This window comes from Sus scrofa, chromosome 1, assembly GCF_000003025.6.
Source record: "Sus scrofa isolate TJ Tabasco breed Duroc chromosome 1, Sscrofa11.1, whole genome shotgun sequence".
In the NCBI taxonomy this organism is placed as follows: Eukaryota; Metazoa; Chordata; class Mammalia; order Artiodactyla; family Suidae; genus Sus; species Sus scrofa.
In genome coordinates, this window is record NC_010443.5 from 144,556,799 (window position 1) to 144,581,733 (window position 24,935).

General features: G+C 42.2%; 1 protein-coding gene across 1 annotated transcript in view; it reads right to left on the minus strand.

Moving 5' to 3' along the window:
- Positions 1–24,935, minus strand: part of FAM189A1 (family with sequence similarity 189 member A1) — a 471,973-nt gene that overhangs the window by 240,680 nt on the left and 206,358 nt on the right. Inside the window, exon 2 of the mRNA XM_021098812.1 lies at positions 22,503–22,559. Coding sequence (XP_020954471.1) covers positions 22,503–22,559 — 57 coding nt within the window. The remainder of the gene's footprint in view (positions 1–22,502; positions 22,560–24,935) is intronic.

Below are 24,935 nucleotides of genomic sequence, written 5' to 3' on the forward strand. Positions count from 1 at the left end.
CCTGCAACTTTACTGAATTCATTTATTACTTCTCATAGTAATTTGGTTGACTCATTGGAGTTTTCTATATATGACCATGTCATCTACAATTAGGTACAATTTTATTTCTTCCTTTCTGATTTGGATGCCTTTTATTTATTTTTCTTGCCAAAATTGCTCTGGCTAGGTCTTCCAGTCCTATGTTGAATAGCAATGGTGAGAGTAGACACTATTGTCTTGTTCCTGATTTTACAGGAACAAGGAGAAAGCTTTCAGTGTTTTACCCTTGAGAATGATGCTATCTGTGTATGTGTCACATAGCACATAGCACCTTATTACATTGAGGTACCTTCTTTCTGTACCCAATAAGTTGAGAGTTTTTATCACGAAAGGATGTTGAATTTTGTCAAATGGTATTTCTCTATCTATGGAAATGATCATATGATTTTTATCCTTCATTCTGTTAATGTGGTGTATCACATTTATTGATGTGCATATGTTGAAACATCCTTGTATCCCAGGGACAAATTCCACGTGAGCATGATGTATGATCCTTTTAAAATGCTGCAACAATTGGTTTGCTAATATTTTGTGGAGAATTTTTACATCAAAATTCATCATGGATATTGGCCTGTAATTTTTTTTTCTTATACCGGCTTTGGTATCAAGGTATGCTGGCCTCATGAATGAATTTGACAGTGTTTCCTATTCTTCAGTATTTTTAGAACAGTTTGAGAAAGATTAGCATTAATTCCTTTTTAAATGTTTGATAGAATTCATCAGGTAAAACAATCTGATCCTGAGCTTTTCTTTGTTGAGAGGTTTTTGATAACTGATTCAATTTCCTTACTGATTATTGGTCTGTTCAGATATACTGTTGATTCAGTCTTGGTTGGTTGTCTGTTTCTGGGAGTTTATCCATTTCTTCTGGGTTGTCTAATTTGTTGGCATACATTTTTCATAGTAATCTCTGATGATCCTTCACAGTTTTGTGGTATCATGTGTAAAGTATTCTCTTTAATTTCTGAATGAATTTACTCTCAGTTTTTGAGAATAATTTTGAATTTATTTAGTTTTTTAAAATTTATTTTTCTTTTTATGACTGCACCTATGGCGTATGGAAGTGCCTGGACTAGGGGTCAAATTGGAGCTGCAGCTGACAACTTACACTCACGGCCACAGCAACACCGGATCCAAGCCTCATCTATGACCTATGCTGTAGCCTTTGGCAACATTGGATCCTTAACCCACTGAGCAAGGTCAGGGATTGAACCCACATCCTCACAAACACTATCTCAGGTTCTTAACCCACTGAGCCACAACAGGAACTCCTATTTCATTTTAGAATGAATTTATTCTCACTTTTTTTTCAGTTCATCTAACCAAAACTTTTTCAATTTTATTTACCTTTTCAAAAAAAAACATTTCATTGATCTTTTCTATTGTTTTTCTTGTCTCTATTTCATTTATTTATGTTCTGATCTTTGTTATTTCCTTCCTCCTGCTAATTTTGGCCTGTTTTTTTCCTTGTTCCTGGAGGTATAATGTTAGGTTGTTAATTGATATCTTTCCTTTTTTTAAATGTCAGCTATAAACTTCACTCTTAGAACTGATTCTGCTGCATCCATTGATTTTGGTATGTTGCATTTCCATTTTTGTTTCAAGATTTTTTTTTTAATGTCCTGCTTGATTTTTTCCTTTGACCTACGGTATTCAGGAATATGTTGTTTAATTTGATATATTTCTTAATTTTCCAGTTTTCCTCCTGTTGTTGATTTTTAGTTTCATACCATTGTGAGCAGAAAAGATATTTGGTATGATTTCCATCTTCTTAAATTTGCTAATATTTGTTCCATAACCTTGCATATGATTATCCTGAAGAATGTTCTGTGTGCATGTGAGAAGAATGTATATTTTGCTGCCACTGGCTATAATGTTCTGATATGTCTGTTAGGTCCATTTAGTCTAAAGTATGGTTCAAGTCCAGTGTCTTTATTTTCTGTCTGAATTATCTAGCCAATGTTAAAAGTGGGATACTGAATTTCCCTACTATTATTAGATTCTTGCCTATTTCTCCCCTCAGGTCTGTAAATATTTACTCTGATGCTGGATGCATACATATTTATAATTGTTTTATCTTTTTTTCTTTTTTTTGGGCCACACCTACAGCACATGGAGGTTCCCAGGGTAGGGGTCTAATCAAAGCTGTAGTTGCCAGCCTGCGCCAGAGCTACAGAATGCCAAAGCCAAAGCAATGCCAGATCCAACCTGCGTCTGCGACCTACACCACAGCTCACGGCAATGCCGGATCCTTAACCCAAGTGAGCGAGGCCAGGGATTGAACATGCAACCTCATGGTTCCTAGTCAATTTGTTTCCACTGCGCCATGATGGGAACTCCTATTTTATCCTTTTGATGAATTGACCTCTTTATTTACATAATGACTTTCTACATCTCTTGAGGCAGTTTTTTACTTAAAAGCCTATTTTGTTTGATATAAGTACAGCTCCTTCTCGTCTCCTTTGGTTTCCAATTCGCATGGAATATTATTTTCCATTCCTTCATTTTCACCTGATGTATGTCTTTTACTTTTTCTTTTGTTAGGGCCACACCTGTGGCATATGGAAGTTCCCAGGCTCAGGGTCGAATTGGAGCTGTAGCCGCCAGCCTATGCCACAGCCACAGCAATGCAGGATCCAAGCCTTTTCTGTGACCTACACCACAGCTCACCACAGCAACACCAGATCCTTAACTCACTGAGTGAGGCCAGGGATTGAACCCACATCCTCATGGATGCTAGTCAGGTTTGTTACCACTGAGCCATGATGGGAACTCCCTGATATGTGTGTTTAAAACCTGAAGTGCATCTCTTGTAGATAACACCCAGTTGGGTCTTCCTTCTCTATCCATTCATCTAACCTATGCTTTTTAATTGGAGAATTTAACCTACTTACATTTAAAGTAATCACTGATATTTAAGGACAGTATTACCAATTTTTAATTTTTTTCTGTTTTATAGTTTCATTGTCATTTTTTCTTCTCTTGCTATCTTTCTTTGTGAATTGATGAGTTTCCATAGTGATATATGCTTGATTTCCTTCTCTTCATCTTCTTTGTATCTATTGGAAGGTTTTGCTTTGTGTTTACCACAAGGCTTAAATAAAACAGTGCGTAGATATAAAAGTCTATTTTAAGCAGGTAACTGAACTTCAGTCATATTAAAAAACTCTACATCCTCCAACACATCTTGGTTTTGATGTCAAAATATACATCTTTTTATATTGTGTATCCATTAATAAATTAGTATAGCTATGGTTATTTTTTTTAACACTTTTGTCCTTTAACTTTTATACTAAAGTGTCTTTTCTCCATTGTATATTCTTGCCTCCTTTGTCATAGATTAGTTGACTCTAGGTGTGTGGGTTTAATTCTGGGCTTTCTATCCTGTTCCACTGATCTATATGTCTGTCTTTGTGCCAGTACCATATGGTTTTGATGATTGCTGCTTTGTAGTATGGTCTGAAGTCCGGGAGTCTGATTCCTCCAGCTCCATTTTTTCTTATCAGCATGTCTTTGGCTATTCTGGGTCTTTCGTGCTTCCAAACAAACTTTAAAATATTTTCTTCGAGTTCTGTGAAAAATGTCCTTGGTAATTTGATAGGGATTGCATTGAATCTGTAGATTGCCTTGAGCAGTATAGTCATTTTGATAATATTGACTCTTCCAATCCAAGACCATGGTATGTCTTTCCATCTATGTGTGTCATCTTTGATTTCTTTCATCAGTGTCTTACAGTTTACAGAGTACAGGTCTTTTGTCTCTTTAGGTAGGTTTACTCCTAGGTATTTTATTATTCTTTGGATGTGATGGTAAATGGGATTGCTTCCCTGATTTCCCTTTCTGATCTTTCATTGTTAGTATATAGAAACGCTATCAATTTCTGTGTATTGATTTTGTATCCTGCAACTTTGCCAAATTCATGGATGAGCTCTAACAGTTTTCTGGTAGAGTCTTTAGGATTCTCTAGGTATAGTATCATGTCATCTGCAAATAGTGATAGTTTTACTTCTTCCTTTCCCATTTGGATTCCTTTTATTTCTTTTCTTCTCTGATTGCTGTGGCTAGGACTTCCAAAACTGTGTTGAATAGCAGTGGCGAGAGTGGACATCCTTGTCTTGTTCCTGATCTCAGCGGGAATTCTTTCAGCTTTTCACCATTAAGAATGATGTTAGCTGTGGGTTTGTCATATGTGGCCTTTATTATTTTTCTGATATTTCAAGTCTATTATTGGTGCTCTCTGCTGAATTTTTTATTTCATTCATACTATAATTCAGCTCTAGTATTTCTGCTCAGTTTTTTATGATTTCTATCTCTCTTCTAAATTCCCCATTTTCTTTGTATTATTTTCCCAATTTTATTGAGTTGTCTTTCTGTGTTTTCTTGTAGCTTACTGAACTTACTTCAGACAACTATTTTTGAGTTCTTTTTTTTTTCTTTTTATGGCCACACCTGCAGCATATGGAAGTTCCTGGGCTAAGGGTCAAATTGGAGCTGCAGCTGAGGGATACACCACAGCCATAGCAATGCTGGATCAAAGTGGCATCTTTTGCCCATACCGCAGCTTGATGCAGTGCCAGATTCTTAACCCACTGAGCAAGACCAGGGACTGAACCCATATCATCAGAGACAATATCAATCCTTAACCCACTGAGCCACAAGAGAAACTCCCATTTTTGAATTCTTCATCAGACTTCCATTTCTTTGGGGTCTGTTACTGTAAAATTATTGTGACTATTTTGGTGGTGTCATGTTTCCTTGATTTTTCCTTTTCCTTAAAGTGATGCATTGCTACCTTCACATTTGAACAAGCAGCCCCCTCCTCTAGTCTTTATTGACTGGCTTCAGGACAGAAGTACCTCTGCCACCCTGGAAGGATTCTGAGGCTTTCTCAGACCTTTGCTATGGGTACACTTGTTCCACACTTCTTAATCCCTCTTGGGGAAGAATTAAGACTATACTCCTCTCCGTCCTGCAAAGCCTCCTGTTTGCTTTCCCTAGGGCAGTGCCAAATGCTCAAGTTGGTGTGCTTCCTCCCAATCGCAGAGTTGGGCCAGCTTTCTGTGCAAGCTTATGAGCTGTCTGCAAAAGCTTGTACTCACCACTTTAAGGGCTCACACAGGGAGCCAGCCACAGGGTAAGGGGATGTGTGGGTGAGATATATGGAGCACTGGGGGGTGCCTGAGGGCTAGTTGCAGGGGTCTGTAGTCCAGGCATCTGCTGTGGCTCATGGGCAGGTTCCCTGATGGAGGGTCGCTCTGAAGCCCTCTGAGAGCCTTAGCTCTGTTCTCTCAGCCTCTCTCCATTCCTAGGTTGTGCAGGACCCCTCAGTGTTCTGACTTGACTAGAATGAGTGTACATCCAATCTCAGTGTTTGCTCTAAAACTGTGCTGGGACATCTCTGATGGAGTTCCAGGCATTCACAAAAGTAGTCTCTTCCATGGGCGATTGTCAAAAATTGGCATTCTTTAGGGGGAATATGGTAAAAAAAATAAAAATAAAAAAACCACCTATTCTGCCATATTGATGGTGTCATTCCAGGAAGGCCTTCTTAAAGATGCACAAAAATCAACCATAGTGAAAGCGATTGATAAGTTAAGATGAGCACGTAAAAAAAGATATGGTAAGTTAAAACCTGGAAAAAGATGTTTTCACATATTTAATAAAGAAAGAGCCTCCAAAAGACGTAAAGAACTTCTACAAATAATTGAGAAAAAGATAAAATAATACAAATGAGTAAAGCATATAAACTCACATATTACAGAAGAGAAACTGCAATGGCCAATAAAGACTAAAAGTTGGCCAGTTTCATCAGGAAAACAGAAATGCAAACTGAGACCATGAATACTATATAGTCACCACATTGGCAGACTTTTAAAATCAGGCCCTATGAAGTTCTAGAAGAAAATGTAGAACACTGTTTGCTATCTACATTAGTACAAATGCTTCAGGAAAACCATCTGACATTATTCCATAAAAAAGAAAATGCAAATGCCATGACTAGAGATTCCACGTATAGGCATTTACACCAGCAGAACCCTCACCCTTGCATATAAGGACACTGGTATTGAAACATTCACAGCAGCTCTGTTCATAATAGCAAAAAATTCTATAAATGTTCACTTACCCACTAAAGGAGCAAGTAAAGTTCAGGCAAGTAGACCGTGATATATTATACACTCATATGATGAACTACTATACCACTAATTATAAAAATAATTAATCTAGAGCTACACACACAAGCATGGATGAATCCAAAACTATGTGAATGAAGATAAGCAAGTCACAGAAGAACACAGATTGTGATTCCATCCACGTAAAGTTCAAAAACAAATAAAAATAATACATTATTTAGGGACATGTCTATATGTGGCAAAAGAGTGATTAACCTGAAATCCCTGCTCTGAAGAGAAGCAGCAGATGAGATGAGAAAGGGCCCAGAGGGAGGCCCTGGCATGGACAACTCACATTTCTCAGTTGTTGGCTTCAAAGTTCCACTTCACAACTTTTCAAACATTGTGTTGTATGTGGCATATATTTATGTTTAGTAAGATTTTAGTCTAATAGATATTTCATTTTTAAAAACTGCAAAGATGAACTATATGTTAACTGCCAGTAAAACAAAAAACTAGCTGCATACCTTTTAAATATGTGCATAAAGTAAAGCAGTATTTTTATTTTACTTTTTTTTTATTTATTTTGCTTTTTAGGGCTGCACCCACAGCATATGGAAGTTCCCAGGCTAGGGGTCGAATCAGAGCTACAGCTGCCAGCTACACCACAGCCACAGCAACGTGGGATCCAAGCCTCATCAGCGACCTACACCACAGCTCACGGCAACACCGGATCCTTAACCCACTGAGGGAGGCCAGGGATCGAACCCATATCCTCATGGGTCAGAAAGCAGTATTTTTAGAAAAACACAGAATACAAACCAGAAGTACCAATAAACATGTTAAAACAAAAACAAAAAGAATAACAAATAATTCACAAATAAATAAGAGATTTTGATTGATTTGTGTAAGAGTCATACCTAAAAAAAATTCAGAGAAATTAAAATAAAAACGATAGGCAAAGATATCCAGCAAATTTGAACAAAAGGAAGGGTGATGCTTCAATTTTAGGTGAAGCAGAATTCAAACAGTAAAACATTAAATTGGGACAAGACTAGCTTATATTAGCAAATGCTGTGATCCACAAATAATGAACACAAGTATAGTGAAGAATATAAAGTCCAAATAGAGTCAAAAAATGATGGAAATAAGAGACTGACAGAAATAAAACTGTAGTGGAAGGTATTCACGTGGATCATTGAGCCAAAAGCTGTTTGTAGCAAAAGCCGAGATGAGGCTAACAGTGGCTGAGGGTTGGGCCAGAGCTCTGCGGTTTTCTAAGCTCTGTATGTATTTTCCCTGGTCCTGTATTTCTCAGTTTTCTATAACACAAGTCTAACAGTCACAAAGCAGGACAGGGGCCTGGGACACTATCATGACCTATATTTGGCAACTGTACAACAAATGTAGGAAAGGCAGGTGTCCCTGATGGTAACCTTACATAAAAATGGTTTCCAATGGGGGGAGGGAGGATTTGGGAAGGTGAGAATAACATATACATAATACTGTATAAAACAGATGATTAAAGAGATTCTACTGTATAGCCCAAGGAAATCTACTTAATAGTTTGTAATAATCTACATGGGAAAAAGAATGGATACATGTATATGTAAAACTGATTCACTTTGCTGTACACCTGAAACTTACACAGCATTGAGTCAATTATACTCCAATAAAATTTTTTTATAAAGCACATAATAGGTGAGACAGATAGGAAGCACAAAATAAGATGGTAACTATAAATTGAAATATATCAGTAATTTCAAGGCATGTCTACTAGACTAAAAGATGGAATAATAAATTATACAAATTCCATTCAAAAAAGGGGGGCAGGTAATTTCCATCTTCCTCCTAAAATCAATCTTCAAATAATCAATGCAATCATTTTTTTAAACTTCTGTTAGTCATTAGATAATACTGCCTATATAGTTCTATATAAATTTTAAATCAATTTCAATCCATTTTCCCACCCATTGTTGAACCACACAAAGTGAGGAGCAAAACAGTGCAGTCTGGGAGTTCCCATCGTGGCTCAGTGGTGGTGAACCTGACTAGTATCCATAAGAGCATGGGTTCAATCCCCAGCCTCGATCTTCAGGGTTGGGGATGCGGTGTGGCTGTGAGCTGTGGTGTGGGTTGCAGATGTGGCTTGGATCCCACATTGCTATGGCTGTGGTGTAGGCCAGCAGCTGCAGCTCCTATTTGACCCCTAGCCAGGAATTTCCACAGGCCATGAGTGTGGCCCTAAAAAGACCAAAAAAAAAAAAAAAAAAAAAAAAAGCAGTTTGAAACCTTTGAGCCTTCTTTTCATTCCCAATCAGAATCTTTGTATTTTAATACAAATTGAAACCTATAGCAATTTGACTCAATGCACATAAAAACCAGGGTAAAATATGGATGTCTCAAGAATACTATCACTTATTATACAGCATAAGATTATTCATTGATCAAAGATAAAGTTCATGAGTAATATTCTTCATTAAAAGAGGTTAGACATTTGAAAGAAAATCTGATAACTAATAGCCTTAGGTTATAATTTTTTTAAAACTGGAGAAGGAGAGACAGTTCCTCAGAATTGCATATTAAATTCACTTTCAATTAGTATGGTTCAGCATTTTATTCTTATGATTTGTATGCCTGGTAATACTTTTAAAATTAACTGTGCTACAGACGGACATATCACATACTTCTCGGCTATAATAATTTTTCTGATGCTGTATCTTTATAACAGTAATTGCCTTCCTTCTGAAAGAATATGCATTTGGAATCTAGTGACACTTCATTTATTACTTTTCTTATATTAGCGCTACCTCAGCATATTAGGCTTTTTTTTTTCCCTTAACGACTTTTTTCTATTAGGAGACCATGAAGACCCCAGGACAAAGGAAGTCCATTAGGGAAAGGAGGAACTTTAGAGGCAGCAGGAATTTCTAAGGTGGACATCAGAATATTCTTGTCAAGAAGGGACTGGATAGGACATCCGCCGTGTCCTGTGAACTATAGACGGTATAAACAAAGAGCTCTGAAATCTCTAAGACTCATCATTAGTTCAGTGAGTTAAGTCACCAAGCGAGCAATTAAGCACATGAAAGATGTCACAGGCCACTGTACCTCTCCCTCTCAGTTGCGGAACCACCCTGCCCCCAAGACCACCCTGCTTAAACCACTTGGATCAGGAGACAGAAGGTCCTCTTGCCCTGACGGCCAACTCTTTACCAGACCATCAGATGATTAGGTCAGCACTTGGGGCCAAGCGAGTGTCCAGGACCAGTTACTCAAGTACCACTAGGGAGCACTCTAAGATGCTGCTCCAGGGACCCACAGGGCTGCAAGGGGCCGTCACCACTTCCTGATGCGGAAGAGCCCTAGCACAGGCTGGGGACAGCTCTGAAAGCCAGAGAAAAGATTTAGGAAACACTGGTGGCCACAGCCATCCCTTTCTCCCAAAGCTCCTACAGCTGGATTTACTCCCGGACCTTGTATTTTTCTTGCTTCTTGGATTTTGTGTATGATGTTCTGTTGGACAGCAAGGACTCCCCTCTCCAATACACCTGCCCAAACTCCACCCATTCAGTGTACATGCCAAGTCCCAATCTCATTGCAAGTTGTGGTTTGAACCACCTTTCCCCACTTCAACCCCAGTGCAAAGAGCAGGACATGGTAAAACTGAAAACAAACAGACCTCAATTTCTCTATCCAAGCTTTGGCAATTCTCGCCTGTGACCAGACTGCAGCCAATCAGACTATTTTGGAAGGGACATGTTCTTCTCTATAACAGTGAATACTGGTTCTGTAAGGCTGTCATGGCCCAAAAAACAAAAAGGACTGGGAAGCAGCATCTATCTAAACAAAAGTCATATACAACCATTTCTTAGCTTATTAAGCTCTAACCTGCAACTCTTTCCTATCATATTAGTATTTTAATTCTTTGTTGTTATTTATGTGTTTCTAATGCCAATCATGTCCTCATCTAGAATCTACCCTTTTTGGAGGCCACACACCTTGTGCTTCTTTATGTCCAATTCATCACATGGTTCCGTGCCACATGCGATGTGTTTTAGTGCAACAAGGGGCTCTGAACCTCATCGCTTGATGGTTCTGAGACCTACTGCATGCTGGCCATGTCCAGGATAGACACAACAGGAAACTGGCTACAAGTCAGAATCAAAATCAGTTTAAGGTTACACATCTACTGAAAGGTACCAGGAAACACATACCCAAGCCCCAGCAGCACAGCAAACTCTTCTCTTCAGGAAATATCTTTAAACTTTGCTGGTTCCCACACCTGGGGCTGCCAGGTTGCTTACCATAATCAGGATATTGATTACAGTCTGAGCAACTAGCTGTCTACAACTCACTTCATGGCACATTAACCAACTGACAGGGGTTACAAGTTAACTACCCAAGCCATATATAGAGATACACAGAGACAGAGTCTAGGACTCCATCCAAGGCAAGGGTGGGAATACCTGCAGGCGGAGGTCTGTGCTCCATGAGCTCCTGAGCTCCCAACACAGCCCTGTGTCCTCAGCACCCTGCTAACAGACATCGTTGCTCTCTGGCCTCTGCCCTCTTGGAAGAGAGTCACAGTACCCAGACTGCGCTATGGGAACTGTTCACTCTTTCTGAGAAGATTCTCAACAGTCGTTCGGAGGTAACAACCAGAGAAAAGGCTACTACAATTGTTTCCAGGTGCAATTCAAACTATGCATTTAATTCATTATGCTTTCAAGCACACAACTACCTTATTGGGCATCTCTACCTTGTTTTTACTCTTCCTATCTAAGACCACTGTCTCTTGCAAAAAGCAACTTTTACTACATTTTCAATTAAGAATGGGCCTGATGGATTGAAATAAAGGAATTTATACTGATAAGTAATTTAAGCAAATAGACAAAGGTCATGTTTTAATAAAAATGACTTTTTTTCAATGAGTATTTCTAATTTCACTTGGCCTTGAGTGGTTTCATTATGCTATACTTTATCATATTCTTTTGGCTGAGCCAGCAGCATGTGGAAGTTCCTCGACCAGGGAACAAACCCACACCACGGCAGTGACCCAAGCTGCTACAGTGACAACACGGGATCCTTAACCCACTGTGCCACAATGGAACTCCTCAGTTTAATTAGTACATTTCAGTCTCAGTTTTCTGGTTAGACTATTTTCCTCTGGTGAAATTTCATAGTATTGCTGAATTTAAAGACAAGCATATTAGTCTATTTTCATAAACAAGATAGGGAGCTTAGATACTTCAGCTGCTTTGTTAGCAGAATAAAATTCTGCATTATTTCAAGGACCTAACAAATACAGGTACATCCTATATTCTTTTCCACAGCACTAAAGAATGAAGGCTTCATCTTTAATATAATCAAGCAAAATACATTCTTTTGAGTGTATTCAAGAGGTCATGATCTTGACTGTAAGAAATTCCCAAAGTGGATTTATACGAATTTTCTGAATAAATAATGACCCCAAATACATTTACATTAAACGTATTAACATTTCACTCACCTAAATTTTTAAATATCATATTAAAGTCATATTTGTTCTCAATTCATGGGCTTGAAAGAAAGCCCTACAGGCTTTCTATAATTCATTATTAAAGGTTAAAATGATCCAGACATTTTTCCCACAAAATATCGCCAAACATACAAATCTGTAGTGAGACTAGATCTGAATTTCTGATGGACACAGCATGAAACATTTTTACTAGTACAAAAATTCAAAAATACTTTTAAAACGAAGTTAATATATGCAGCATAAGATTTGAAGGTTTCTTACATTGGAAAATGATCACCATACCAATGAAGAGAAGGAAAAAACCCTCACCCAGGCTGAAGTTCATTCATCATTCGCTTCCAATTCTTTGGCATTTGCATGTTTCATTAAATATTGGAAGTTGATAAAAACAAAAAACAGAATTCAAGCCAAATGGAAAGGCAATCAAAGCTTTTTTTTTTCATCAGTTGTCTGTGGGTTTCCAATAAAATTGACACTATGGTATGAATCAGTGACTTGCACCTAAGCTTAAATACAGGACTGGCTTCTCTAAACTTGGGACTAATTATCAGACCCCTATTACTACCACTCCTGATGGCTCCAGTGAATTAGGTTCCAATGGACTGGAGATGTTCTGACCAGTGTCCAGCAGAGTGGGAGAGAGGCTCAAAGCTCCCGGTGCCATACACAGGGCTCACCAGGGCTAGAAGTCTCCTCCCAGCTTCAGAACCTCCCAAACGCCCGCTGGAATGAATGCAAACCTGTGGGAGCCCCCTTTTTCTTTTCTTTTTTAAGAAAAGAAAATAGGAAAGAAAAAAAAAGTGCTTTATATGGCAGTTCAGTGAAAAAGAAACTATGGATGAGTTGCACATGAAAGTGTTTTATTTAGTCTGATAAGTCTTAGTCTGAGGTGCTAAGGAAGCTGAACCGACACTTCGGTGAGAAAAGAAGGTTTTGCTGTTCTCAAGGAAGGCAGTGTGGCACAGTGGTGAGGACAGAGTCCATGGGGCCAGTGGGCCTGTGCTAGTGTCCACGTACTGTGTACCCCCACCCTGTCCCCCGTGCCCTAGGTCCTCCTTCGGGTGGGATAACAACAGAGGTGCCCCACCCCACCCTAGGCATCAGGACAACTACAGGCAGGGCAAGAATATTTGGAAAAGGCTTGGCACATGGTGTGTTTGACATCTGTGCTCGTTACTATGGAAGATAATGGAAAGGGTGCAATGGATCTGCAGCAATGGTTTTCAGAGTGCCTTGGGTAGTTCTGATATGCAGGCAGGATGGAGAAACTCTGGCTTCTGACCAGGGTAGGGAAAAATTAGGATTAGGGGATTAACAAACACACACTGCTATATATAAAACAGGTAACCAACAAGGACCTACTGTATAGCACCCTACTCAATACCTTGTAATAACTTATAATGGAAAAGAATCTGAAAAAGAATATATACACATAGAACTGAATCACTTTGCTAAAAACCTGAAACTAACACAGTATTGTAAATCAACTACACTTTACTATAAAATTTTTTTAAAAAGCTGGGCTCTGCCGCTGATAAGTGATATGTTGCTGCACAACCATGGACATGACTGCCCCGAGCTGTCCTCATGTCACAGAGCGTACTTGGAAGAGCATCCGGAACACAGAACGACAGATGAGTGTCAGCAGTCACTGCCGTTATCACCACCATCATCACCACTGCCCAGGATAAGCCCAGCCTGACATACCGCTGACCTTCGCAGGGCACACTGCGGGTGGAGGGAGGAGGAAAGGCAGCTTCACCTGGTGGGCTGAACTCAGGTGTGCCTCTGCCTCATCTCCCAGGAAGCCTGCATCAGACCCTGCCAGTCAACCTGGAGCTTCCCCTCCCACAGCCCCTAAGATGGCCTTGGCCTTGTGGGCCAGGCCTAGCCAGGCGGGGAGAATGGAAACTGCTGCCTTCACCCCAAATAAGAAAATACAAGACACCCAGCAACCGGCCACACCAACCACCTCCACTCAGCAATATGAACAGATGCCTGACATCTGAGGAACACAAACTCCAGGAATAAGGGCTTGGCACAGTCAAGACCAACTGACCTGTTGGGGAGCTGAAAACACAGGGAGCGAGGAAATCTGGTAAGCGAACTCCTAATTGATGTCAGTAGGAAATGGCACCCATTGGGTTAGTGCTTCATAAACTGGAAACACGTTGCTGTGAAAAAGTAATTATTAGAGAAAACCAGAGAGCTCTTTAAAAACAACATGGCTATTCCATCAAAATGAAAAATTCAACAGATAGGTCAAGCAGTAGTATGGATAAGGTTGAGGCCCAAACTAGTTATCCAGAAGAAAACAAGAAATGTCCCAGAAAGTAAAGAACAAGAGAGGAAAACATTAGAAAATGTTCAGAATTCTGTGGCATCAGCTTATCTACCTGTAGCAGGTACACTATCCTTCTACCTACTCCAAGTAGCATAAACTCAATAGGGCCAAGACCTATGAGGAGGGATTTAATCAATAACTGAATGAAAGAAATTTCCTTGGGAAATTTCTCTTAAAATAGCCAATAGACAAATAATTAGCTCCAGTCCAAATTTCACTGTGGTGTGTTGTAAGCAGATATAAGATCAACACACAGCTATCTTTCCAGAAATTGTAACAGAAAATATATTCCCATCTCTCAATCTATAGATGTAATTTTTCTAGAAATTAATCTATAAAATCAATGTTATCACAATCAAAATCAAATCATTATCAGCAGAGAACTTTACAAACTGATTCTAAAATTAACTGAAGAGCAAATGCACAGAAGGAACCAAGAAAATTACAAAAGAATCAAAGAGTAATTTATTATAAAGCTCAACTAATTAAAACACTGCAGTATTGGCTTAAAAACAGACTGACAGGAGTTCCTGTCATGGCGCAGTGGTTAACGAATCCGACTAGGAACCATGAGGTTGTGGGTTCGATCCCTGGCCTTGCTCTGTGGGCTAAGGATCTGGCATTGCCATGAGCTGTGGTGAAGGTCGCAGATGCGGCTTGGATCCTGCATTGCTGTGGCTCTAGCGAAGGCTGGCGGCTACAGCTCTGATTCGACCCGTAGCCTGGGAACCTCCATATGCCAAGGGAGCGGCGCAAGAAATGGCAAAAAGACAAAAAAAAAAAAAAAAAAAAATGGACTGACAGATTCATCAAATAGAGATTAATAAACTCACCCCTGTACACCACAGTGGGAGTAGGGAGGACACTTCAAATGTGAGGAGAAATAGTGAACGTTCAAAATTTATCTTAAAGACTTAATTGCCTATCTATTTGGAAAAGAAAAGCTTAGAGCCTTACTTCATACTGTATATAAAAATAAGTTTTGGATCAATTACCTAAACACATAAGGCAAAGCCATAAATGTTGTAGGAATACACAGGAAAATAATTTCAGAATTGTGAGGCAAGAGAGATCTTTTAAAATAAGAAAGAAACCCTACGAGCCACATAAGAAAAAGAGCCAACGGATTTTGCAAGATAAAAAGCTAACAATTCTGTATTTTTTTAAAAGGCACTTCATGAAAAATTAAAAGACAAAGACAAACAATAACTAGGATAAAATATTAACCATTCAAAATGGAAAATAATTACGATATTAAGAAATCCCACAAGTCGATGAAACACAACCTTACAGAAAAATAGAAAAAAGATATAAACAAGTGCTTCACAGAAGAAGTTCAAATGGGCAGAGAAATCTTGTTACTTGTTTCCTTTCTGTCTCATCTATTCTTTCTTCCTTTCCCCCTTTATTTTCTGCTTTCTTTTGGATGAATTTGGCATTTTTATGACTCAATTTCATTTTCTGTCTAAATGCTGGTGGCTGATCCCTAGGGTTTATAGATGCATCTTCACCTTATCAAAGCTCACCACATGGAGCATAAGAGCCTTATGCTGTATAAGGCCATTCCCTTGCCCTTAAACCATTTTTTCATACAATTTACAAATACATATGTCATAAATCCCACAATACCTTGGTGTGTTTTTCCTCATATTTCCTGTACTTTGTGCACACCGAGTTTCTTGGATCTGTGGGTTTATAGTTTTTAACCCAATTTTGAAAAATTATTTGGGTATTATTTCCTCAAATAGTTTCTTCCTGTCCATCCCCACTCTTTTAAGTACCCATTCTATAGGGTTCTTGAAACTTCCCCACACAGCTAATGATTTTTCCTTTTTTTTTTCTCTTTTGACCAAAGATGCAGCATGCAGAAGTACCCAAGTTCCCAGGCCAGGGATAAAACCTGTGCCACAGTAGGGACAATGCCATATCCTTAACCCACTCAGCCACCAGGGAACTCTGACCTTTCCATTTTTAAAAATATTCTTTTTTATGGAAGTTCCCAGGCTAGGGGTCAAATTGGAGCTGCAGCTGCTGGCCTATGCCACAGCCACAGCAGTGCAGGATACAAGCTGCATCTGCGACTTACACTGCAGCTTGGAGCAACACTGAATCCTTAATCCACTGAGAGAGGCCAGGGATGGAACCCACATCTTCACAGACACTATGTTGGGTTCTTGATCCACTGAGCCACAACAGGAACTCCCTACAATATTCTTTTTTCTTTGTATTCTATATTTTGGATAATTTGTAGTGCAATGTTTTCAAGTTCACTAATCTTTTTTTGTCTCTCATCTAATCTGCCATTTATCTCATCTGTTGATTTTTTTCCCTCTTATATCATTATTCACCAAAAGTTCGATTGGTCTTCTTTATACCTTCTTGTCTCTACTTTTTAACATCTGCAATACAGTTATAACAACTGTTCTAATGTCCCCGTCAATTACTTCTAACATCTGAGTCAGTTTTGTATCAGCTGCAATTTATTTATCTCGTCATGTTGGTTGTATTTTCCTATTTCTTTGCATACCTAATAATCTGATTGGATGCCAAACATTTTGCATGTCATCTTGTTGGTGATATTTCTGTATTCCTGTGAGCACTCTTGAACTTTGCTCTGGGACAAAAAGCACTTGAAAATGGTTTGATTCTTTTGGATTTAGCTTTCAAGATGTGACAGACAGGACTGGAGCAACATTTAGTCTGGAGCTTATTACTCCTCATCACTGAAGCAAGATTCTGCTGACTTTTCTACCCGCTGTTTCAATGAGTCATGATGCCTTCTAACCTGGATGGTGGTAAAGCCCTGGTTTTGTGCCTGGTGCTGCTCCCTCTAATCCTCTCACTGGCTCTTTCTTGGACTCACACCAAGCGCTGATCATTGTCAGTGGAATACTGATAAGGATCCTCTGCAGATCTCCAGGACTTTGCCTTTGGAAGCCTCTCCTTTCAGGCACGTTGTCCTGAAAACTCTAGCCTCCTTGAAATTCACAGCCCCTCAGCTTATTCTTCTTGACTCAGCAAGTGTGCCACGCTCTGCTCAGATTACCGTAACCTGTGCTGCAGCCTGGGGACCCTTCTCACAATTCGAGGCTGGCAATCTTGGAACTGACCATGGATGGTGGAGGGTCAAAGCTGAAGGAATATACAGTTGAATCACACCAGACTTACTGAAATGGTTCACCAAGCAGAGATTCTGGCAATCAGTGTTTAGCCAATTCTGCCTAAAAGCTGGAGGAATTAGGGAGGGTTTTCACTGTCTGGTTGGTTGGCTGAAATATGAACCCTATAGTGGGCTGCACTAAGTAAAGCTGAAACGCCCTATACTTTTCAAGTGTACCACAGAAGAAGGGGCTTAAAGGCTGGGGGAGGATGGGAGGACAGAGTGCACTCAACACGAAAGACCTGCTCACCCATCCTGCAGGATCCAGACAATAGGATTTTCACCACGGCTACGAGAAGAAACAGTGAGGGGAGCCCCAGCATCCTTGAAGAGCTCTGTGGCAAGTCTTCTCTATGGGTCAAAAATTGCAGGGAGTTCCTGTCATGGCCTGGCAGAAACGAATCTGACTAGTACCCATGAGGATTCAGGTTCGATCCTTGGCCTCGCTCAGTGGGTTAAGGATCTGGTGTTGCCATGACTTGTGGTATATGTCACAGACACGGCTCAGATCTGGTGTTGCTGTAGCTGTGGCTGTGTCCAGCAGCTGCAGCTCTGATTCGACCCCTACTGGGAATTTCCGTACGCTGCAGGTATATACCTAAAATACAAAAAAAAAAAAAGAAAGAAAGAAAAAGAAAAACAAGAAATTGCAATGGGTATGCCTGTGCTGCCATCAAACTAGGACTGTGATAAAATCCACATTGATGAGGATTGTAAGATCCCAGAGTGGCGGGGGCCAAGTAGGGAACTTGATCACCAAAGACCAGGCAAGTGTGGTCAGTGTGATGGGCAGTGGGGCCAAAGCACGGGTCCAAAGAATCTGACTCACAGAGATGTTTGGTGTTGGCTCCTAAAGATTCTGCCTCTCTGGCTGAACCCTAACTTATAGACATTCTTATCAGGATTAATAAAATTTAGCAATAAAAGTAAACCATTCTCTGAGCAAACTAAAGAGCCTCAAACACTGTAACATAAAATGCAAACAGCACGGAATACATCACTGGATCTATATGGCACTTATATTCCTACAGATTAGTGCTTTTCAAAGTATGTCTACTTTGCTTTTTAAAAACTGTACTAAATAAACTGTAATTTGTTACTTATAAAAATAAGTTCTAAAAGTGTTTTCAACCCCATGGTTATTATCTCTCAACAGTATTAGTTATTACAGATAATCTAGTGGCCAGCTCAGCATTACCTGCTCATATTTTTTTTTTAAAGTATACAGTGGTCCCGCTTTATCTGCAGGGAATACATTCTAAGACCCCCAGTGGATGCCTGAAACTGAAGATAGTACCAAACCCTATATATATATAGGGCCAAGTGGGGCAAGTATGGTTATATATCACATATATACCCATGATAAAGCTTAATTTATACGGCAAGTAAGAGATTAACAATAATAACTATAATAAAATAGAACAATTTCAAGAATAAACTAACAAAATTTATGTGAATGTAGTCTCTCTCTTGAATATCTTTTTTTTTTTTTTTTTTTTTTGTCTTTTGTCTTTTGTCTTTTTTTAGGGCTGCACCTGCGGCACATGGAGGTCCCCAGGCTAGGGGTCGAATTGGAGCTGTAGAGGCCGGTCTATGCTACAGCCACCGCAATGCAGGATCCAAGCCGCATCTGTGACCTTACACCACAGCTCCCGGCAATGCCAGATCCTTAACCCACTAAGCGATGCCAGGGATCAAACCCGCAACCTCATGGTTACTAGTCGGTTCATTAACCACTGAGCTATGACGGGAACTCCTCTCTCTTGAATATCTTATCATACAAATTTAATGCCTTTTCCATCTTAACTAAGCACTTATCATACACTGTGGCTATAACTTTTGCAGTTTGAGGCGTTAAAGCAAAACTAGCATAAATTTCTTTTCCTTCTTCACGATTTCACAGAAGATTTGTTCTTACTGCAGATCTTAGCAACCTCAGTATACGATGTTTCTTTCCTTATTAAGTCTAGAACCTTTACCTCTTCACTTTCAGAAAGACCCTGACAGCTTCTCTTTGGCATGTTTGAGTTAGCAGCATCACCACTCTTGGGCTTTGAGGCCACTATTAAAAAATAAAGGTCATTTGAACATAACACTGAGATAGTGCAACAGTTGATCTGATAACTGAGATAACTACTTAGTGACTAATGGATGGGATGCGGTGGACAAAGGGATGGATGCTTCGTGTCCAAAGGGATAGATGCTTTGTGTCCAAAGGGACAGAGCAGGATGGCACAGGATTTCATCACAATGCCCAGCACAAAGCTTAAAACTTATGAATTGTTAATTTCTAGAATTTTCCATTTAATATCTTCAGACCACAGCTGACAGTGGGTAACTGAAACCTTGCAAAATGGGACCATGGATAAGGGGGTCCTATAATACCCGAGATTATGTGTGAAACTATTTCCAGTATTGAGATATAAGCAATCACAAGACATGTCTCTAAATCTTTCAAAAAATCACCCAACCAGAGCTATATAATCTGAATCTTAATTGGCATCTAACTTACTATAGAACCTTTTCTAGTTTGATGTAAGGAAGACAGTTATCTCAATCATAGGAGACACTTCACATATGCAAAAAAAAGAATGTGAAAGAAGGCAACATGGACATACTTATTCTCTATTGGCATAGTTCCCGCTAGTTTTCAGCATTTGGAAAGGCTCTCAGAAAGCATGATGGCAAGAAAATCACAGTATCTCCCTCCTCCTTCTCCCTCTGCATCGCATCACCATCTGGAAAGGGCAGGGCTTCCTTCTGTCCCTGTCAGCCAGCCTGCTGCCCCCCTCACCCACCTTCCTAACCCAACGCAGCACATCAGTCACTCTGGGCCAGAAGCTTACACCCTCTTCTTCACCTCACTCTGCCTGTCTGGTGTGCTCAGAGTGAGGAAGAGAAAGGAGGCCCAGCAGGGCTGTGAGGGGCCAGCCCTTTGGAGGAAAGATATTGCCAAGAGACCAAGGGCAGCACATCAGCGTGGCCCACTCACTCCTGCTGGGTGTTGGACATGGCCGCGTGGGCCCTTCCAACCACCTCGGGGGGAAGGGAGGCAGACATCTTCCCTTCAGAAAGGGCAGCTCACTCTGGTGATCATTTGTGGGGGCATCACGTACCCTGGAAATGAACTGGAACATTTACAGTGGCCTCTCCAGTTTTATGCCTCCAAGCAGATGGTGACAGTCAGGGACCCCAGGCCAGGAGTCGCAGAGAGTCTGGATCTGAGGGTGCGGCTGGACAGGGAGCGAGGCCAAGTTCATGTTGATGCTCATGATTAAGAGAGTGAGTTTCTGCTAACAAATCAAAAGACTGCATTGTCCTTGTCAACAGACAGAAGAGAGTCCTCACAGAGGAGGTGACCAGCTCTCTGTCCTCCCCTCCGAGACATGGGCCACCTCAGGAAAGGACCTGTCCAGAGAGGGACCACTTTTCCAACTTCCTTCCCAGCTAGACATCCTTCAGGCCCTGAAACAAGCCCTCCGCACTGGACTGACATACAAGCATGAGTGTCCCTTTTGGACCAAGGACATTAAGAAGCAGGTGTTTCTCCTCCACCCTCTTTCCTTTTCACTCAGATACAGGGGACTCCACAGGCCTAAGAAACTATAGCGTTCTCAGCGGAAGCAAGCAGGGTCCCTGAACACGCATGGAGGGGGTGCCCACAGCCTGGAAGGCCTGCCCTGGATGGGAGACAGAGCAAACATGTGTGGTGTTGAGACACAGTTCTGGGGTCTGCAACAGGAGCTGTGTGACACCCACTAATCTCATTACCTCCGAGTAGGCGATGCATCAGTCAAGTTGGGGGTGGGAGTTGGGGGGCTTTCTCTTCTACCTGGAGAGCAGCTGGGCCCACACAGGGCTGGGGAGCAGGCACTTGGAAAGCTCTGCTGGGGCAGCTCCCGCAGGTCACCCTCCTTGGGCGAGGCCCTGAGACCCCACCTCATAGCTGCAGTTCCCACAGGACACACCTGAGGCACCTGCACAAGGAGTCCTGACTCCCATTAGCTATAAGTAGGTGCCTCCTTCCAGGAAGAAGCCCATCCCGGGGCAGGGCTGGGGCAGGCGTGCAGGTAGCCCGGGGGCCCCGCAACCCTCCTCTATTCACTGGCCAGTCTGAGGGCTTCCTCTGTCTGCACTGTGAGGGCAGACTGCCCCTGTGTCCCTGAAGGGGACCTGCAGCACAGCCAAAACGTCAGGCCCACGGCCCAGTGTCTGCCACCACCTCCCTCTGCACACAAGAGGCAGCTTCTATATACACAAGCTGCAATGACTTTAAAATAATCCAGTCAGGGGCTTTGATGAAACAAAAGTGGCCAGTGTTGATTTTGCTCATGATGGATGGGGAGGACATGGGGGTTCATGATATTAGCCTCTCTACTTTGGTGCCTAATGGAAAACTCAATGTAAAACATTTTTAAAGGAAATTTCTCAATACATTGTAGACAAGGAGGCCCAGTGAATGAAACCCCCTTCCCCCGGATGCCTTTCCAGGATGTCATGGTTACTTCCGTGAAGGAGGTGTTTACAACAGAGAGATTTGGCGGGGGGGGGGCTTCTATGTCCATTAATATTTAGTACGTGTCATTATCTTCAAGTCTAATCACTTAAAGAAGAGATTTTAAATAATTGATTACTACAAAAGAGGAGAAAAGCCATGCCATCTTTTTCACTATCCATCAAAGCCCAGAAAACCTCTTCCTCTAGTCCTGACATGGACACATAAATATATTAATGTGAACATTAAGAAGAACATACATACAAATCAATAGACACGAATTCGCTTGAGGTGCTTTTCAGATGGAAAAACCAGCATCCTCTCTCCATCTCCTGTGTGCACCCTCCTCCCCAGCACGAGGCCCCAACCATGTGAGGGAGGCTCGGGCAGCCCTCTCTTCATTCTTCCATTAAAAGAAATCTCTATCCAAATAAACGGCAAGACTGTCTGCAAAACACACAAAACGCTACCATTTCTGAAACTCGATAAGATAGGTCCTGTTTGTGTGCTATAAGCCTATGTATATGCACGACTGTGTTTACCCATCCAGGGAGAAATGCTTGCATCTGCACTTTACTAAAGTGTCTTTGTGGATGGCATGTCCTCTAAGAGGGCACAACGCAGGCAAGCAGAAAGGATGGTCCATGCATGCTTGCAGCATGGATACTCTGGGAGGGGAGCAGTGGGATGTGCAGTGGTCCAGATTCACATGCCTTGGCATTGGGAGGTTATGATTTTATAAAGCTCTGTATCCTGCTTTTTGAAAAGAAGCTTCGCCATCACCGCAAAACTGCTCACACCTCCCTCCGCAGGCAGAGCCACATGCAACTTACCACCAAGGAGAGGGGCCTCTTCCAGGAGACAACACCGATGAGTCCTGATAGCAGCACCTGCAACAGAGGAGCAGGGCATAAGGGACCTCCAGGGAGTGGTCCTTGCATGCAGACAGTTCAACAGGAGGAGGACTTTTCCAGAGCATAGCACACAGATGGGAGCAGGTCATCATGATGGGTCTGTCCCTCCCTACAGTCGCACTCTGCAGCCACCATGCACAGCCCAGGGCATGGCTGGATGGGACCAGCCTGTACGGACCCAGAGCCTTGCTCCCTCAGGCCCAGGGAGATACTTCCTGTGACTAAAGCATCACAGGACTGAACACACGACTATGGGGAAAAGTCGTCCTCACTCGCAGGCCACCTGCCACCTGCCTTCTCATGGGTTCCAGACATGGCAGGCCTATGGGCTCCCTCTGTCCTCCCATACCAGCGTCCTCTAGCCCCTGCAGGACCCTCCCCTTCACTCCCAGTCCAGCCTCCCACCCCACCCAGGAGGCTCCCTCACTTTCCACATTGGTTCCGAGCTGTGCGCCCTTGTCCCAGGCCAGCCCACCTGGCTCCCCGCCTGCCAAGAATGTCCCCCCAGAACCTCTCCAGCAGCACCCCTGTTGCCTGTGTCTGCTGACTCTCAGGAGAACCACCCGTGGCTCCTGCCCATCTTCCTCCCCAGCTGCCCCCACACCCATGTTAGACCCATCTTGGCTGATCCCCACATTCCCAGTCTCCTTGTGTCCAGCCCATACCATGGAGACATGGCCTCTCCCACCCATTGCAATCTGCCTTCAGCCCCAGCACCTTGGAGGGGCAGCTGGATGCAACAGATAAGGGCCAGTATGCTAGCTTTCCGTTGTGGGCCTGGGCCAGGCTGGAGGGGCTGGGCTGCATGTCCCCTGGGATTCCAAAGGACCAACCTCAGACCCAGAGGAGAACAAGCAACTGAACAAACCTCTGAGGTCCTGTTGGTGACAGAACCTAATACACCCCTAGCACCTCTGCAATGACCAAGTCTCAGACCCACCACATCCACCACACCCAGTGCCCACCATGTGAGTCTCAGGGAGAGTTCCAACATCTGGATCAGTAGTTTTATGGAGACTTTGTGTGTGTGTGTGGATGGATAGATAGATAGATAGATAGATAGATAGATAGATAGATAGATAGAGAGATAGAGAGATCGACAGATACATATAGATGACTGAGTCAGTTTGCAGTACAGCAGAATTTGGCACACCATTGTAAATCGACATACTTTAATCAATAAAATAAAATAAAACCACCAACAAAAAACAAAGTCTTATTCACATGTGCACACGCACACAGACACATACACATCGAATAAAAACGAGCTAAGGAGCTTGACAGTACTCTGCTCCCAAGCCCACCACATCTACATTCTTTCCTCAGTGCACATACCTCTTCCAAACACAGTCAAGGGTGCAAATATTATTGACAACAATTTTCCCATCTCCCAAATCTGTCTATGTGATGCCTCCCAGCCTCCTTCTCCATGTGCTCTAGCTCCAATTCTTACAGAAACCTTGACTACTGTTCTCCTGGTTCCCTGAGGCCAAGTCTCAACCATCCTTACACTATGAGGCCTCTGAAGGCTCCCACTTCCCTTCTGCATCCAATACAGTGTCTAGCAAAACAGCCCCATTGGTGCCCAAGTCATCCTCCTCAACGGACACACCATGTTCCCCAAGTCATTTTCCACTGGGTTAAACTGGTCTTTCTCCTAAGAACAGGCTGCTGAAACTCTCATCATTGCCTCATATTCCACACTGCAAACTCTGACCTCTTTTCTGTATCTCTAAACATTCTGTGAATCAAAGTTTCTGCCAACCCTGCTATCATTGGCAGAACTCCTGGTGCATTCATGGGCAATCAGCCACAAAGCTGGGTCTTCTTCTCGACCTCTCTGTTTGCTCCTCTCCACCTGCTCTGCCCATGCTCTTGCGATTTACCTGCCTGGTTGGTGGCACTCAGCCACTCACTCTCCTCTGCCCACCACTGAGGCTGTGCTGGACACCTCTGACAGGTGACTCTCACCTCCCTGGCTGGACCATCCAGAGGCACACCAACCTGGTCCCTGTCTTCCCACCAGCACTGCCCTAAGCAACCCCCTACTCTTGTCCTGGCCACTGTGGGCACCTGATTGAGCCTGCACCCATGCCACCGTATTTCCCAAACACAAGCTCTGCAGGCTGTCCCCCCTCCACACTCACACTCCCCTCCTATCACCCTAACCCTCCTGGCTCCCTGCCTCAGCCCTCACCCCTTTCTCTTCCCTTGAACTGATGGTCCTGGCTCTAACCCTGCCATTTCCCCAGGATGGGACTTCCAAAGAATGACCTCTGTCTACCCTTCACACCAATGCCAGCTGTGCTCAGGCTGAACCTGGGGGAGGATGAAGATCCTCGAACCACCTTC